Source organism: Mastigoproctus giganteus, chromosome 2 (genome assembly GCF_048544385.1).
Source record: "Mastigoproctus giganteus isolate SK-2022 chromosome 2, ASM4854438v1, whole genome shotgun sequence".
Taxonomy (NCBI): Eukaryota; Metazoa; Arthropoda; class Arachnida; order Uropygi; family Thelyphonidae; genus Mastigoproctus; species Mastigoproctus giganteus.
In genome coordinates, this window is record NC_143576.1 from 156,330,195 (window position 1) to 156,347,000 (window position 16,806).

Genomic DNA, 16,806 nt, shown 5'->3' on the forward strand with positions numbered 1-16,806 from the left:
TTAGAAGACTGGAAGAAGGTGTGCTGGTCGGATGAGTCACGTTATTTAAACCACATCGTGGTTGGTCGTGTACAGATTTGGTGTCAACAACACGAGGCTCTTCATCCATCATGCATGGTATCAAAAGTGCAGGCTGGTAGAGACTGTTGTATGGTGTGGGGCATGTTTCGCTGAAAGGAACTTGGACCCCTGGTGCATGTGGAACAATATATCACTGGTCTCTGCTATCATCAATGCTTGCTGACTGTGTACACCCCGCTATGTTACACTTTTTCCCAAATGGTGATGGTGTCTTCCAAGATGACAATGCACCGAGCCATCGGGCCCTTGATTTGCAGGAATGGTTTGAGGAACACAGTTCTGACTTCCAGCATATCGATTGGCTTCTGAACTTCGCCGATATCAATCCCATAGAGCACTTGTGTGGACACTATGAAAAGGCACACCAGGTGTCTGGATACACCAATCAACTCCATACCTGCATTGCTAGCCACGTTGCACACAGCTTGCTTGGCCATACCTCCCAAATGCTTCCAACATCTTGTTGAATCAATGGCATGTCAGATAGCTGTTGTACTGCGGGCAAAAAGGAGGACCTACAAAGTATTAGGTAGGTGGTCATAATTCAGTGATCACTCGGTGTATATGCCCACATACAGGCATTCAGTGACTTATGTAATACTCGACTTCCGTAAATTCGACTTCACGCAAGTGTTTGCCGACCAGTGTAAACTTTAAAAAAATCATGGAACCGTATTTTGAATCCCATAGCAATAAATGGAGGTATTGTGAAAATATCACGATGTGAACCCAATAACACTTTTTTTTTTTTTTTTTTTTTTAATTCATTTCTAGACCTCAGAAGTTGAAATTTTCACTATATAACTAAGCTATTTATCTCTCTAAAAGGTCATTTTTATAATGGAGTGCTACCCTTTCACCGTTATCATATGTTCCGTTATAAGAATCAATTTTGAACGCCTTTTTTGATATTTTTCTAAAGAAAATTTCTGGAGGTCATGACCATAAAACAATAAAAACAATTTGCACTTTCCAGTTTATTGGAATTTTCTGTTAGTGCGATCTATTATAAACGGGTAGGAGATTATTGCAAATATGATATGATCTTGATATAATCCCAATAACTTGAATTGTGTGGGTTTTTATGTTATTATGGTGAAATGTGTTCCATTCACTGAAATCTGCAATCATATAAAAAACAAATAAATTTTCAGAATCTTCTCTTCATTCCTATTTACTTATTACAATGATGAAGGGAAAGTGACCAAAGGAAAGTGCAAGTGCTGGCAGTGCTAGAAAACGAAACAAAATTGATTTAGAAATGAAGATAATTAATTAAGAAGTATGAAGCAGGACAAAGTTTGTCATCTATCGCATGGGAATTAGGTCTCCCTGCTTCAACAGTGAATACTATTATAAGGGACAGTGTGCGTATAAAAGAACTAAATTTCCACAGCCCTCAAACCTCTACAGTGGCGTACTTATCAGCTGGAGTATTATTCCTTTTTATTATTCCCCTACCTTTTTTTGTAACTTTATAATTTTGAAATTTTTCCTATGCATGAAATAAAAAAAAGGAATAAATAATTCTATTTACTTGTTCGTTGAACATTTCTTTTTTGCTTCAAACGCAACCCTCACGTAAGTCAGGGAGTGCCTATACACGTGTGCACAACTGAAATAAGAATCTATAACACACGCACACACACCCTTGCTAATTTGATATTGAATTATTCAAAATGTGATAAATTTTGAAGGCTGTACTGCATGCATTTTTGTACAGATTATTCAAAATACATCTATAGTGAAATTTGAAATGAATCATGTCAATTATGAATAGCTTGTCTAATTCAAAACTCTGCCAATACAGACAAACATTGTTATAATGAAAACGTGATAGTGTATATCATTATACTGTATACAGTATCTTTAAATATGAAAAATGACTTTATGCAATAACTTTAATCATGTTGTGGGAACACATGCAATCCACTTTGCTACACCTTGGGGTGGGGGGAACAGGTGTTATAAGCCCGATGACTGTGCTTCAACAGTCATGCATTTTGTATAATACAAAATATGATTTCTCACTGCAGGTATTGTTCACCTTCAATTGCCCACATTTATGTGATCAATCTGAAAGAATAATAAATATGCTTCAGGAAAAGAAAAATACTTTTGCATTAGAGGATTTAAAAACATTAACGATTCTTCTTAATGAACACACAAAGAAAAAGGTCCTTGGGAAAATATACGGGGACAGTCAATGAAGACGGTCAGCATAGGATAAAAACAAACTGAGAACTGTATCAGCTTTACGAAGGCCTAGATCTGTTACCAGATATAGGCCTTCAATATGGAAAAGAAGATTGTGATGGTTGGGACACATTGAGAGGATGGAAGAGAACAGAGCTACTGTCAAAGTCATGCACTAAAAATGGAAAGCAAAGGGCAGGAAGGCTGCAGAAGAGATGGCTCAATGACATAAAAGATGACCTGAGTTTTTGCAGTCAGGGGCTAGTGAAGGAAGTACTGTTAAGGAGGCTAAGGCTCTACAAGGATTGTAGATGCAAAAAAAAAAAAAAAAATTCATCCAGATTCAGATCATTCATGGTCTGCAAAAAATCATTAACATGCCAATCGATGACCCCTCAGACATATTTTAGACTTGTTTTCAAAACTCTTGTAAGAATACCATGTTTGTTTACAGTAAAGTAGATTAACATTTATGTTTCCTTATATAATGAACACTGCATTTATATCGTATAAATGGAATAATGTCAAACATGGTATCTTGTAAGAATACCATGTTTGTTTACAGTAAAGTAGATTAACATTTATGTTTCCTTATATAATGAACACTGCATTTATATCGTATAAATGGAAAATTAAATTTTCTGCATTTTTTCATATATTTTATCACATAATTATTATTTTTTCCTGGTTGGAAAATTCATGTCATCAAAAGTGAGCAATATTATATAAAAAAGCATAACTTTCTGTACACATGCTTTGATCCATTTAAGCTTTCAATAGTAGCATGATTTTTCATAACACAGTTTTGCCAAATGCAGTACTTTTCAGGAACATACTCCCTCCCTCACAGTTGACAAGAGATTCCCGTATTTCATACACAGTCCAAACAAATACTAGAATGGAATTAGTCTCATATCAGATACCCTGATCTTCTGCCTGTAAAGAAACAGTAATTAACTTACATTTTAATTTTTTAATTAATCTTTTACATTTTACGTCATTACAATTCAGATATTTTACCTTCTTTTTCTGTATGAACCAGCTTAAGCAAAGAACATGCTGCCAACCAATAAGATTCAATGTAAGGACTCAGTACAGATCTTAAAAACTGAAGTGCATTTATACTCTCCTCTTGAAGGTTAATCTGAAAGCAGAATATGGATAAAAATAAAACTGATTTTACAATAAAGTCATTTGGCTATGCAGAACTTACTATATTGGTATACATTTTTTCTGTACTGAAAGAAATATATAAAGAAGTCTAAATTTTTCTAATATAAAATGCATAAAAAGATTAACTAAAGTTAATCTTTTTAATCTAATTAATAAAATAAAATGATTAATAAATTAATCATTTTATTTTATTAATTTTTTTTACTCATGAATATATATTCTTCGAGTGTATTTTTTTAAATTTTATTCTTTTTCCTTCTTTAGCTGGGGGGGGGGGGAAATCAGTTACAGTAAAATCTGCATTAAGCATTCAATCACCAGGACCTACCAAAATTGAAGTGTTTAAGACAAGGTTAGTTAATAGAGGATGCAAGCCAAATTTTACTAACTTTAACCAGCTATTTTATTAAATTAACAAAATAAACAGATCTCAGTACAAATTATTATTATTTTGAATTAATAACAACTAGGGGACTTTGCCCCCTACTTGCCAACCCCTTACTTAAAATGTAGAGGTATAACAGAGTAAGTCAAATTTTTTCTACGTAAAAGACACACCTTTCGAAACACACTGATGTTCTTCCTCCCCCTTTCTACTCCCATCCTTCAGCTATCTCCCTCACTCATGCTTTTTTTTTTCTTCTTCTTTTGTTCTCCATCAGGAAGCTCAGGTGATCCCTGATGGAGGGCAGCCAGAGTACTGTGGACAGACTGGCTAACCCCCCCCCCAGTAGTGGTGGCAGGCAATGTGGAGTCCCACTAGGGGCCCTGCTGCCAAGAAGCCAGCACGAACAAGAGACCTAATGCTAAACTACACATGCAACACACAACATTTTTCTGGCTTTTACAGAGGTTCTGTATTCATCACAAGGGTACTTGTGATGAATACAGAGTACTGTAGCACAGATGTGGGAAACCACAGGTGGTGCCTTACCCAAACACTATGCCATTATGATTGATCGATATCTAATCAGGAAATGACCTATGTAATTATTTACCTGTGCATTTGCAGTGATGTAATTGTCCCACCCACTTGTACCAAGTGACCCGCACGTTCCCCATTGGCTACCCCACCACATTACATTCTCAAGGTGGAATAAATATCACTGTGTAATTATTTACTTGCTTTTATATAGGTCACATAGGAAAAGGCCTTTTACTTCAGGTTCCATAATGCATGAGGGATACTGCTGCATCTGAAACAGCAGGACTAAAATATTTACAAACTATACAAATAAAATTGGCCCGTTCTATAAAATAAAACTATTTGGGATTTTTACTATTTAGAATTTTTATATTTTCCCATGTTTCTGCACACCTAGAAAGAAATATCTTCAATTTGAGTTGTTGTTGTTATTTGGTTTTTAGGAACATTAGCAACATAATGTTCTGGGGATATGCAGTCATTCCACGACCTTTCCGCATCCTCCGTATTCGGTGGTCACGGGATCGAACCCCGGTATAATCAAGAAGCGTGTGCTACGCACTGCTGCTCCTGCCCACCTGGCTACGGAGGCGCCTTCAATTTGAGACCAGATCAATTAAGCCTATTGTATGCAATAACTACAGTTAGCTGTACCTGTTGCAAAAATTTTGCAACAGGTACAGCAGTTTTTCTCTAGTTGTCCTATTATTATTTTTTTGAAACAAAGGACACGACTGTGCGAATGTGCAAACTGTTAATCAGAAAAAAATGCCTTATCAACTTAGACAACTGTTTAACAGTTAACATCTTCATGTGGCTCCATCTATGAAGTGAATGTTGAACTATTTTCATTTGTAGTACAAAACTAGCCTGTTCTGTAAATAAAACTATTCGGAATTTTTAAATTTGACCATCTTTCTGCACACCTAGGAAGAAATATCTTCAATTTGTTCTTCAAATATCTTCAATATCTTAAATCTTTCCTTCTAGAGTTTACATAAGTAAAGAACTCTGCTGGTTTTCTTTGAATCCTTTGCCAAAGATTTCTCGTAATCTGCCTTCACCTGCCTAACCTCCTTTGTGACTTGATTACAGACTAGCTTATATCTGCCATAGGCTTCTGTGTCACCTGATAATTTATATGCATGCCATGCATTTTTTTTCTCTGCCATGAGCTCATTAATTCATCTAACATCCACTTAGGCCTAAACCTTGAACAGTATTTTTTAGTTGGTATGAAAAGCCTAGTAGCCTCCAAAATTAAGTCCCTGAAGGCTTCCCATTTAGAATTCACACTGGTAACATCATCAGTTGATCCTACTGTACAGAATTTAAAAACTGTCTGAGACCACTGTAGTCACCTTTACAAAAGCTCTTCCATTTACTCTTAATGGTAGTTACATCTTTAAGTAAATCCCACATCAACACATGAATCCAGGGCACCTGGTCATGTCTCTGAGTGTGGCTTGGGTGATCACCCTGCATCCTACAGTGATGTGCTGGATTGTTTCTGAGGGCAGGTGGCATCGATTTGTAACAGATGACACATGTCATCTGTTACAAATCGATGTAAAAAAAGAGGTCTTTGGCAATGTATTTTTTGTAGTTCCTGGAATTGATTACCTAATTTTGAATGGCGATCATTAATCCTTCAGCCTTGGGAAAGAGCCTTTCTTTCATGAGCCAAGCGATGGAAGCCATCTTATCTATGTAGTCTTGAGTGCAGTCATTGTAGTGTCTGACATGAAGTGTCTTCTTTGCCCATCTTTCTGTCTTTGTTTCTTCTTTGTATCAGCGTAGTCTCCTTGTTGAGTGTTATGTGTCGTTTGTCTGTCTTATGGCTTGGTAGATTGGCACTGTGTTTTCTTGGAAGTAAACCTGCAGGTTCTTAATTGACTTCTCTGGTAAAATGAGGTCAGTCAATCCCCTCCCTCCTGCTTTATGGGCTAGGGCAGTCTCTTGATGGCCGACTTTGGGTGGTGGTTCTTGGTCATTATTATCCTGGCCTATCTCATAATCTCCTCCAGCTCCGTGTTGGTCCAATCTATGACCTTGAAGGAATACATTAGTACTAGAACTGCACAAGTGTTTATGGCTATGGGCATACAGTAGTATTGGGACTGTGCAAGTGTTCATGGCTATGGACATGTTCTATCATTCAGCTTTGATTTTAGCAGGCTTCTCAGTCTCTGATGATATTTCTCAGCCGGGTAGGCCTTGATCTCCTTATATTCTAATTGGTGGGCCTGCATCATCCCCAGATATTTGTATGTCGCTCCCTCTGTCATGGCTTCAATCTTTTCACAGGTCTTCAGCTGGTAGTTTTGTCCGACCAAATACCCTTGATGCAATCCATGGGTCTTGCATTTCTCTAGGTCAAATTGCATCCTGATGTCAGTGCTGAACTCTTTGATGATCTGGAGTAGCTGTTGGAGTTGACTTTCAGTTGCGGCTTAGAGTTTGATGTCATCCATGTACATCAGGTGAGAGAGGGTGTACAGGTTATTCCTACCTTCTTTTAGGGTATATCCTTACTTGCTGTTATTGAGCATGGTGGACAGTGCATTGAATGCTAGACAGAACTATAGTGGGCCCACAGCAGCTCCCTGGAAAATTCCTCTTCTGATGGATATTGGTCTGGTTGTGATGTTCTTGATCTTGATGGTGGTCCATTTCACTATGATCCTCACTTCGCTATGGTTGCTTCTAGAAAGTGTGTCAGTGTCGGGTTGAATTTGTGGATCTTTAGTGTCTCTATCAGCCAGCTATGGGACACTGAGTGGAAGGCCCTATGGGATTCAATGTAGGCCTTGTACAGGATGCAGATTCTTGTAGGCTTCCTCCATAACCGCCACGTCAATGATCAATTGCTCTTTACATCCTTTGCTCATCTGCTGCTCGGCCATGGTTTTCTGGCTCTCCAAGTGGTCTGATATCTTCCTGGTCAGGATCTTGTACATTACTGAGAGACAGGTGATCAGTCTGTACTTCACTGGATATGGGTTTCTGTTTGCCTTTGTCCTTAGTGATTCCTTGAGTCAGAGACTGGGATTGTATCAGGGTGCTTATGATAGGTGAACTGCTCCGCTGCATGTTTGTGTGTGTGCAGCTGCACTTCTTGTACCAGTAGTTGTGGATGTTATCTATTCCTGGGATTCACCAGTTGTGGGACTTTCTGATCAACTGTTGTACTTCCTCCTCTCAAAACTCCCATTCTGCCATCTCTTGTACATTCTTGGTTTTGTTTCTTTCTAGATATAGCCACGGGGCACAGCCATTGTGGCTAACTTTGCTACTCCACAGGTTGCCCTGTTCCAGTGCCTTCCAGTTTTTGGGAGGGGAGTCCATTGCCTTCCTTCTCCTCTTGCCTGATTTTCCTGTAGAAGGCTCTCTGGTTTTCATCAAATCCTGTTGTCTGTTTTCCACTGGGCGCGCTCTCTCTCTCTCTCTCTCTCTCTCTCTCTCTCTCTCTCTCTCTCTCTCTCTCTCTCTCTCTCTCTCCCTCTCCCCCCCCACCACCCTATAATCACAAAGTCTCTTGCCAAGTGCTAAGAGTTTCCGCTTGAAGGTGTCAAGGCATTCTTCGCTCCTCTGATTATAGGTCTTGGGTTTTCAGTGTGACTTTCTTCCTTGAGGATGACCTTCACCTTTTTGATGAGCTTCTTACTTTTGTTACCCCCACTGGTACTGGGTCGGTTGGCCTATCCTCAATGTCATCTCTTTATCTTCTTCTGTAGCCTCCTGTCCCAGGCTGGTGATTCCTTGTCTTTGCATTTGTGTTATGTTGTTTTCTGGTTTCCTATAAAATTTTCTAGAGAATTTATTCAAATTTTGGCTTCTATATGCCCAAATTGAACAAATGCAACTAATAGTAATTTTTCTTCTTCTGATTTTCAAATATATTTTCTTACCATCATCTATTCTAAAGTGTGTCTACAATTATTTGGAAATACTGATAAGAAAATGGCATTTGAATATTTCTTGATAATTTGTGCATAAATGGATACATTATCTTATATACAATAGAATGCTGGTTATTCAGAAGTAAGTTATCCTGGATAATTTGAAAGGCTGAGTTTTCTTCTTTTTTTATTGATGATAGTATTTGATTCAAATGTTTATTATGTAACAAGTAGTGCATTTCTATCTGTTTTTTTAAGTCGTATATCTGGTGAAATGTTGGATTAGGTTTGTTGTGTTATTTGGTTTTTAGGAGCATTAGCAACTAAGGCCATATTGCTCCAGGGATATGCGGTGGTCATTCCCTGACCTTTCCGCATCCTTGTATTTGGTGGTCATTGGATTAGGACTAATGGGTTTTCAAGGAAACCAAGAGTTTAGTCATTCACTTCCGTAGAATCGAAGTTTAGGTGAGCCAAAATCTGGACCAATATTATGTGAAAAAGCATTAGATTTTAATCAAAAATTAAGAGGTAGTGAAAATTTTAAGGCAAGCACAGGTTGGCTGAAAAAATTTAAATCGAGACACAGTATACGTGAACTAGATATTCAAGGTGAGAAACTTTCTGCAGATGAATCAGCAGCAGCATCCTTTACAAGTAAGTTTGCTTCAGTTATAGCAAAATACAAGAAAGAAAACGTTTATAAGGTTGATGAGACAGACTTATTATGGAAAGCATTACTGAGAAAAACTCTAGCCACTAAAAGAGAAATCTGCACCAAGGTTTAAGATGAGAAAAGAGCGAGTTACAATTGCTATGTATGCAAATGCTACCAGGATGCACAGATTGCTTGTGCTTGTTATCAATAAGTCAAAAAAATTGAGAGCATTTAAAAATCAAATTTTCCTGTTTTGCATGAAAATCAGAAAAATGCCTAGATGGATGTTTCTACTAATATTTCTGTTTTCCGAGATTGGTTTATAAATTTTTTTTTTTTTGATTTGGTAGTTGTTGGTGCATCGGCTTCTGTGGCCATATTGCACCTCCCAAGGTTTTTGCAGTACTTTGATCCAAGCCCGAGGCGGGAATCGAACCCGCGACCTTTGGGTTGCCGGGCAGGTACTTTACCCACTCGGCTAGCCCGGTCGGCATAAATTTTTGTATTCCTGAAGTTAAAAAAACAGACAGAAATAAATAATGCAACTTCCCATCCAAGTGAGAAAAAACATTAACGGCATTGATCCAAATTTTCAAGTTTTAATTTTTCCCATAAAAATTCAGCCTTTAGACCAAGGCATTGAGACTTAAAAGATTTTACAGAAAAAGGCTACTATGATGTTTGCTTCTTTCTGACAAAGATTCAGAAGGTATCATTTTGTTTATAAAAATTTTAACATTTTGGAATTAGTTTTTATAGTTGCTGAGGTGTGGAGTGATGTTTCTGAACTAACATTTGACTGGGGATGGAGAAAATTCTAGCCAGAGGCTGTTTCAGGAACAACATGTAACGAAAATATTTGCCCAAACTCACTCCCAAAGGAAAAATTTGTTAAAATTCTTTCCATCATTCCTGGATGTGAGGATTGTGACAAAAAAGACACTGATGAATGGCTTTTTTTTTGATGCCCCCGATTAAGGGTTTTAAATGTTAGCAGATGATCATTGTCTCTGCTCATTTGAAAGAAGAAACTTCTGACCATTACAGTGAAGAAGAGGAAGTTCCTAATGAAGAAAATCCAGGGCCAAGAAGTAGCAAAGCTATTATGGCATTAGAAACAGCATTGAAATGGGGAAAAAACCAGGAAGAATGCGATATAACCAAATTGATATTTTTAAGAACTTGAAAGATTTAGCAGCAAAAAAAAAAGTCACAACAAACAAAACAAAAAACGATCAAACATTATTTTAAAAAATTACTTTAAATTTTTTTCCACATAAAATTTGCAGTCAAATAAATACCTATACGAATATGTGTGAATTTTTATGTATAAGTTATTATTATTACTGTATTTTTTAAATTAAACAAATTTGTTATTTTCATGGTATTTAAAGTAATTTTCTTTTACCTTAATACATTATAACAGCATTTATTTCTTACCTTACATTCGATTATCCGGAAGAGGTCTGACATTAATTATTCCAGATAACTGACACTCTACTGTGTATATATACACACCGGCTGATACGTGAAAAACCTTATATGCACAAATGGTTAAAAAATTTTAAATAAAATAACAAAATATCAGGGAACTGAAATAAGAGTAACAGTATACACTTCAAAAATGAAAAATAAAGTTACAGCAATTTCTGTAATGTTTTTCACAGATGCAATATATCTCTGAATGCTTCGTGCGTGATCAAGACCAACAAAGTCTCCTAACCCTGATTGTCTGGGGATATTTTTCAGATAATGGTACAGAAAGAATGAAGCTCTTTGTCAGCACTGAATGACATAATATACAAAGGTGTTCTTTCTTTTCAAATGATACCCTCAGCAAAAGAGTCATAGCAACTTTTTGCTATACAAAAATAAAACATTATCTTGGTCTGGATTTCAACCCCACCAGAAAATCTGTGGATGCAATTAAAAAAGAATTAATGAAAAGAACTGCCATAACAAAAGTTGGTGGAAGTAGTAATTAGAATATGGTATCATGAACTATCACAAGAAACATTTAAAAAACCTGGTGCACCATGTACAGACATCAGAGTAAGACTGTTATTTGCTCTCTTCAGTATCAGAGAAAATATTAATTATAGTTTTAGGTGAGTAATAAGACTTTTTTTTTTTTTTTTTAAATACAGCTATTTCCCTCCCTCCATTTCAGTGTAATCTGTTTTTTCAATCAATATTACCATAAGAATATGAATTTTATAGTGCCCGTAGCTTTTTTGTTCATAAAAAAAAAAATAAATAAATAAACATGCAAAAAATAAAACAAATAGGATGAAACAGGTAGTTACTATTAATTTGTCTGGCATTATATATGTGGAAAATTTATCTTAAATTTACTGTGATTTTCATTTTTAAACAAAATGCCCGATTATCATTATAAACCATAGCATAATTATTTTTTCTTCAGCATGCTCTAAGTATATTGGCTCCCATATCATTTACTATGGATTTATTATATGTTAGACGGAATAAACTTTGTGTTACTCGAAAAACTGAAAATGGCCATATTAACAGTAAACAGCTTTATTTACTTGCTTTAAGTGCCTATATTTAAGTGCTTATTTTTATTTTTTATTTATTTTATCTTATTTTTAAGTTCTTATTTACTTGTTTTAAGTGTTTCTTTGTATTTTATAGTCCTTACAATGGCTGATTAATCTTTTATCTCTATGCATCATAATTCATTATTCCCATATTTCAATATGGGAATCTTCATACCTTATTCTGTGTGCATTAAAGTAAAAAAAAAAAAAAAAAAAGGAAGAAAACCCTGATAAATGAAGTTCACTGAGGATCCATTTCCTGCATATAGTATACATAGACATTCTGAAGAGAGCATTTGAATCAGTCCAATTTGAATGAAAAGTAGGATCATTAATATTTCTGTAGCTTTACAAATATTTGAAGCTGATATTGAAAATACATTTGAGATTAACCATGTTAATAACGTTATTATCACTAGAAAAAGGCTTAATTATTTTCTGGAAACAAACTTGCCAAAATTTGTTCATTAAATAATGTTTGCAAGTAGGTAAATTATCCTATCATCCCAAGTGAAATTATTTAATTTTTGGTTGAAGTGAAGAACAAGAAAGATGGGATTATAGTTATTTATTGTATTTGATTTGTAGTCTTGAAAATGTCTGGAACAGTTTTAGTTAAAGCAAGTAGTGTTAAAAAAAATACATCACTGTTAAAAAAAATACATTTATGTGGGGTACACATCAATTCCTAATGATTATCAAGATATACATGGCATGAAAATGAATATGCTTTGCAAAGAAACTACCTGGAATAAAGGTTAAATGTGAATTAGGAATTTCATTTTTATAAAGTCAAAGTCATTCACCGTTTTAATATTTACCTTCAGTTCAACATCCCTTTCAACATGGGAGTCTTCTTCCTCACCACTGTTATCTAAACTGGCAGCAAATCGATTTGCCCAAGCACGAGTTTCATCACCATGATCATGTACTTCCTAAATGGTTAAAAATTTACCACATAATTAGAGAAATCTTAAATATAAATAAGCAAATAAACTGCTTTACACAATTAACATAAGCTATTCCTTGCCTGGTTATAATACAAATTTATCTGCCCAAAAAAAAAAAAAAAAAAAAAAAAAAGACAACAATGAAATCCTAAAAACTGATGAAGAGATTCCTTTTTTTTTTCTTTTTTTTTTTTCAGTAAGTTGGACAATTTGAAGAATACAGAAACTCGTCTAATATGACTCTGATAATGTCCAAGCAATGACAGACATCAAGTCTTATAGCTTCTGTGATTAAAAATATAATTGAATTTTGAGAAATGTTTTTTCAGTAAAACTGAAAGAAGGTATTGTGCAACTAGTTGTCTCCAAGATTTGTGTTTTGCAGTCAACTCTTTAAATTAACTTTACTGTATTTCGCTTTATGCTGTGTTTTTATTTTATTTCCCTCCACCTTTGATATCCTCTTTTACATAGAGTCCATGACCCAGGTGCAAAATGCTCACAGACCTGAAGGAAATTACAGGCTTAATGTTGTAGTTCATATTACCCTCTGTACTGCATTGTGTTTACAGGCTGATGTGCATGTTATGCTGACTGAAAAACCCTAGAATTGCTCAATACCTGATTCTTTAAGCTTGAGATCCACCAACTCAACCAAGACTGAAATTCCTCTAGTCTTCAATAGGACTAAGTGTAGTATGAGTATTAGTAGTATCAAAAGATGCAAGAAAGCAAGCTTATACAGGATCAGTAAAAAAAAACAAAAAAAACCTCCAATTTCACCCTCCACAGTTAGACTAGTTTTTCCTTGAATTCATTCAAGGAAAAACTAGTTATGCCCCCTCATTGCACAGTATGAGCAAGATTGCTCAATCCATTCAAAGCCTTACCTCAATCAATTTGCCTCACAGGTGCCTAGTCTCTAGATGCTGCAATCTGCAGAACTGAAGCCTTTCTTGGTAAGAACTTCCCCTATTTCCTGTAATCAGTCTCATTAAAGCAGCTCCACATCCTTCCTAAAATGAGGCCTCCAAACCTGTATGCGGTACTCAAGATGTGGCCTGACAATGTCCTTATACAATGGGATAAGCACCTCCTAATCCCTGCTAGAAAAATTCCTGTATATCACTGACAAAACTCAATGTGCTGTCCTATCAGCCTGTCTGCAATGCTCAAACTTCATATCTGACTGCATGTTACCCCAGTTATTTTTCATTTCCCACTACCCTGAGTGTAGCACCACATAGCTGGTAAGTTAATCTGGGATTACTCTACCCATATGCAGCACTGCATTTGTCAATGTTAAACCTCATTTGGCATTTCTCAACCCAAGTGCCTAATTTTTCTAGCTCTTGCTGCAGTACCCTGCTAACATTTGTATCACCCGAAAACTCAGACATTAAGCCTGATATACCTTCATCAATATCATTAATAAATACAGAAAACAAAAGGGGCCAAGCACTGAACCTTGGGTGACTCCACTGATAACATTAATCCATGAAAAGCAGTGTCCGTGAACCCATATCTCTCCAAACAACTGACAAAACCATTATATGGTCTCAGAGAATGTCATTATAACTGCTGTCTTAATACTATAAACAGCAGCTACATTGCCCAATTTTCTCCCCTATTCAACATTACCACATTAGCATATGAAGAAAGAAAGCAAGCTTATACAGCATTAGCAAAAAAAAAAAAAAAACCCTCCCATTTCAGCTATCAACTCCTGCAACAACAGATGAAAGTTTGTCCCAGCAATCAACTATTCACTGGCTCAAGCCATTCAAAGCCTTAAACACCTCAATCAGATCACCTCGCAGGTGCCTAGTCTCCAGATGCTGCAATTCACAGAACTGAAGCCCTTTTATGGTAAGAGCAAATTTTGTTCCCCTCACCAATCTCATTGCCCTTCTCTGTACTCATTCCAGCAGCTCTACATACTTCCTAAAATAAGGCCTCCCGACCAGTATGCAGTACTCAAAACGTGGCAATTTCCTTATACAAAGGGATAATCACCTCTGCTAACAAAATTCCTATATATCATTGACAAAACCGCTGAGCTATCCAGGCAGCAGGTCTGCACTGCTCAGAGAGCTTCATATCTGATGCACAATTATTCCCAGATCTATTTCATACTCCACCACCCTGAGTGTAGTACCACACAGTTTGTACGTTTTTCTAGAGTTACTGCTACCCACATGCAGTACTTTGCATTTGTCAATATTAAATTTCAGTTGCTACTTCTCAGTCCATCTGTCTAACTGTTCTAGATCCTGTTGCAATAACATACTGTCATTAACAAACCTGCCAACCTTTGTATTATCTGCAAACTTGGACATTAAGCCTTAAGCCTGATATGCCTTCATCAACATCATTGATAAATATAGAAAACAACAATGGGCCCAACACCGAACCCTGAAGGACTTCAGTAATAACATTAGTCTACAAAGAGCCATGTCCACTGATTACCACTCTATGTCTTCTCCCACTCAACCATCCCTTTATCATAGCAGCAACTTGCCCTAAATGCCACACTGCTCCAATTTGTACAGCAGACTTTTATGTGCAACAGTATCAAAATCTTTCCTGAAACAAGTATATGTTATTAAAATTATTTTTTCACATCCACTTCCTTTGTGACCACATCGTAGTATCCAATCAAATTGGTTGGACATTTCCCTTAACAAACAAATGCCATGTCTGAACTATAACTGCATTCTTATCTAGATGATCCTGCATTACTTTAACCTGGCGCCTCCATAGCCAGGTGGGCAGGAGCAGCAGTGCGCAGTACACACTTCTTGATTAGACTGGGGTTCGAGCCAGTGACCACCAAATATGGATAATGAGGAAAGGTCAAGGAATGACCACTGCATATCCCCGGAGCAATATGGTCTTAGTTGCTAATGCTCCTAAAAACCAAATAACAACAATAACAACAATTACTTTAACCAGTGACTCCATTATTTTTCCTGAAACAGAAGTTCCAAGGAAAATAATGGAGTCACAGTGACACGACGAATTCTTAGTGGATTGTTTTGGGGGTTTTCTCTTGTAGAAAGAGTAACTGAATCACTGATCTGTATTTGACTTTATCCACTGTGATAATCCATTTCATTCAATGCTATAAATAAAAAATAAAAAAGAATTGTCAGATAAAAATTTGTGTGGTTCCTATAGAGCAGTGGTTCCCAACCTGTGCTCCGCAGAGCTCTATGGAGTCCACAGCCACTCCAGGAAAATAAAATAGCTAAAAATTGAATGAAATTAAAGAATTAGAAACAAATTAGAAAACTAGAAATCACATTCTGAATAAAAATTTGCCAAGTTGAATTTCACACATTCTCTAGCATACAATGTTCAGTCATTTTGCTGCCATTAGCTTCAAAATTATTGTAGTCGAGACGGACAGACGATGAGGCAGAGCAGTGCACCGGCATGTCGCGCACATTCTGTCACGTGCCGTGTTTTAATGACCCTTCCTGGAACTGAATATCTGTGTGATTTCTTGGAACTGTACATTCGAGAAGTTTTTTGCCCATTCTCGACCCTTCAAGAATTCCTGGAATCTGCTTGAAGCTTCTCAAAACTTAGATTTGACATCTCACAGCGAACTAAAAATCGTGTTTCAGAATCAGTCTACCAGAGTTTTGGTTGCATTTGCAAGATGAATTCAAAATCTTGTCTGAGAAAGCAAGATTAGTATTGCTGCCTTTCTCAACTACATATCTCTGAAGTGGGATTTTCTGCCTATATGCGTACCAAAACAAAATACAGAAGTTGCTTAAATGCAGAACCAGACATTTGCCTGCAATTATCATCAATTGAAGCTAAAATAAGAAAACTGTGCAAAAAAATACAACCACAGGTGTCTCATTAAATATTTATACGTTATTTTATGTTATGTCTTAATTTAGGCTTACTGTTGCACTGTAGTTAGTAAAATTAAATAGGAATTGTCTTCTATAATGAATAATAAAAATTTTGAATAACAAGTAATGAACGAGTATGTATTTAAATTGAATTGGATGTAATAATTAAATTGGAGGAACTGAGTTTATTGTATGGACCTTATTATTGCTTTCGCCAATAACGTAAAATCTGTTGTAATGCAAATGGTTTGATTTTTTGAACTTTGGGAGAACTTTTATGTATAGTCAAGTTTTGACAATATCATGTGTATTGGTGGTAGTTAAAAATAAATTGAGATATCATGGCAAATTTCAAAGTTTTTAAAATATAATTTTATTGCATGGACATTGTACAATTGTTTAAATATCTCTTTACTTTACACTCCCTTATTATCTATCCCTTCTTTTTTCCCCTGTAACACTACTCTTAAATACCATTAGCTTGAAAA

General features: G+C 36.1%; 1 protein-coding gene across 1 annotated transcript in view; it reads right to left on the minus strand.

The window, feature by feature from the left end:
- The window catches only part of LOC150089683 (glycerol-3-phosphate acyltransferase 1, mitochondrial-like), a 226,456-nt gene that overhangs the window by 21,169 nt on the left and 188,481 nt on the right, over window positions 1-16,806 (minus strand). The window contains exons 19-20 of the mRNA XM_090368730.1: window positions 12,318-12,431; window positions 3,298-3,421 (exon numbers count right to left, since the gene is read on the minus strand). Of these exons, the coding sequence (XP_090224856.1) occupies window positions 3,298-3,421; window positions 12,318-12,431 (238 nt within the window). The remainder of the gene's footprint in view (window positions 1-3,297; window positions 3,422-12,317; window positions 12,432-16,806) is intronic.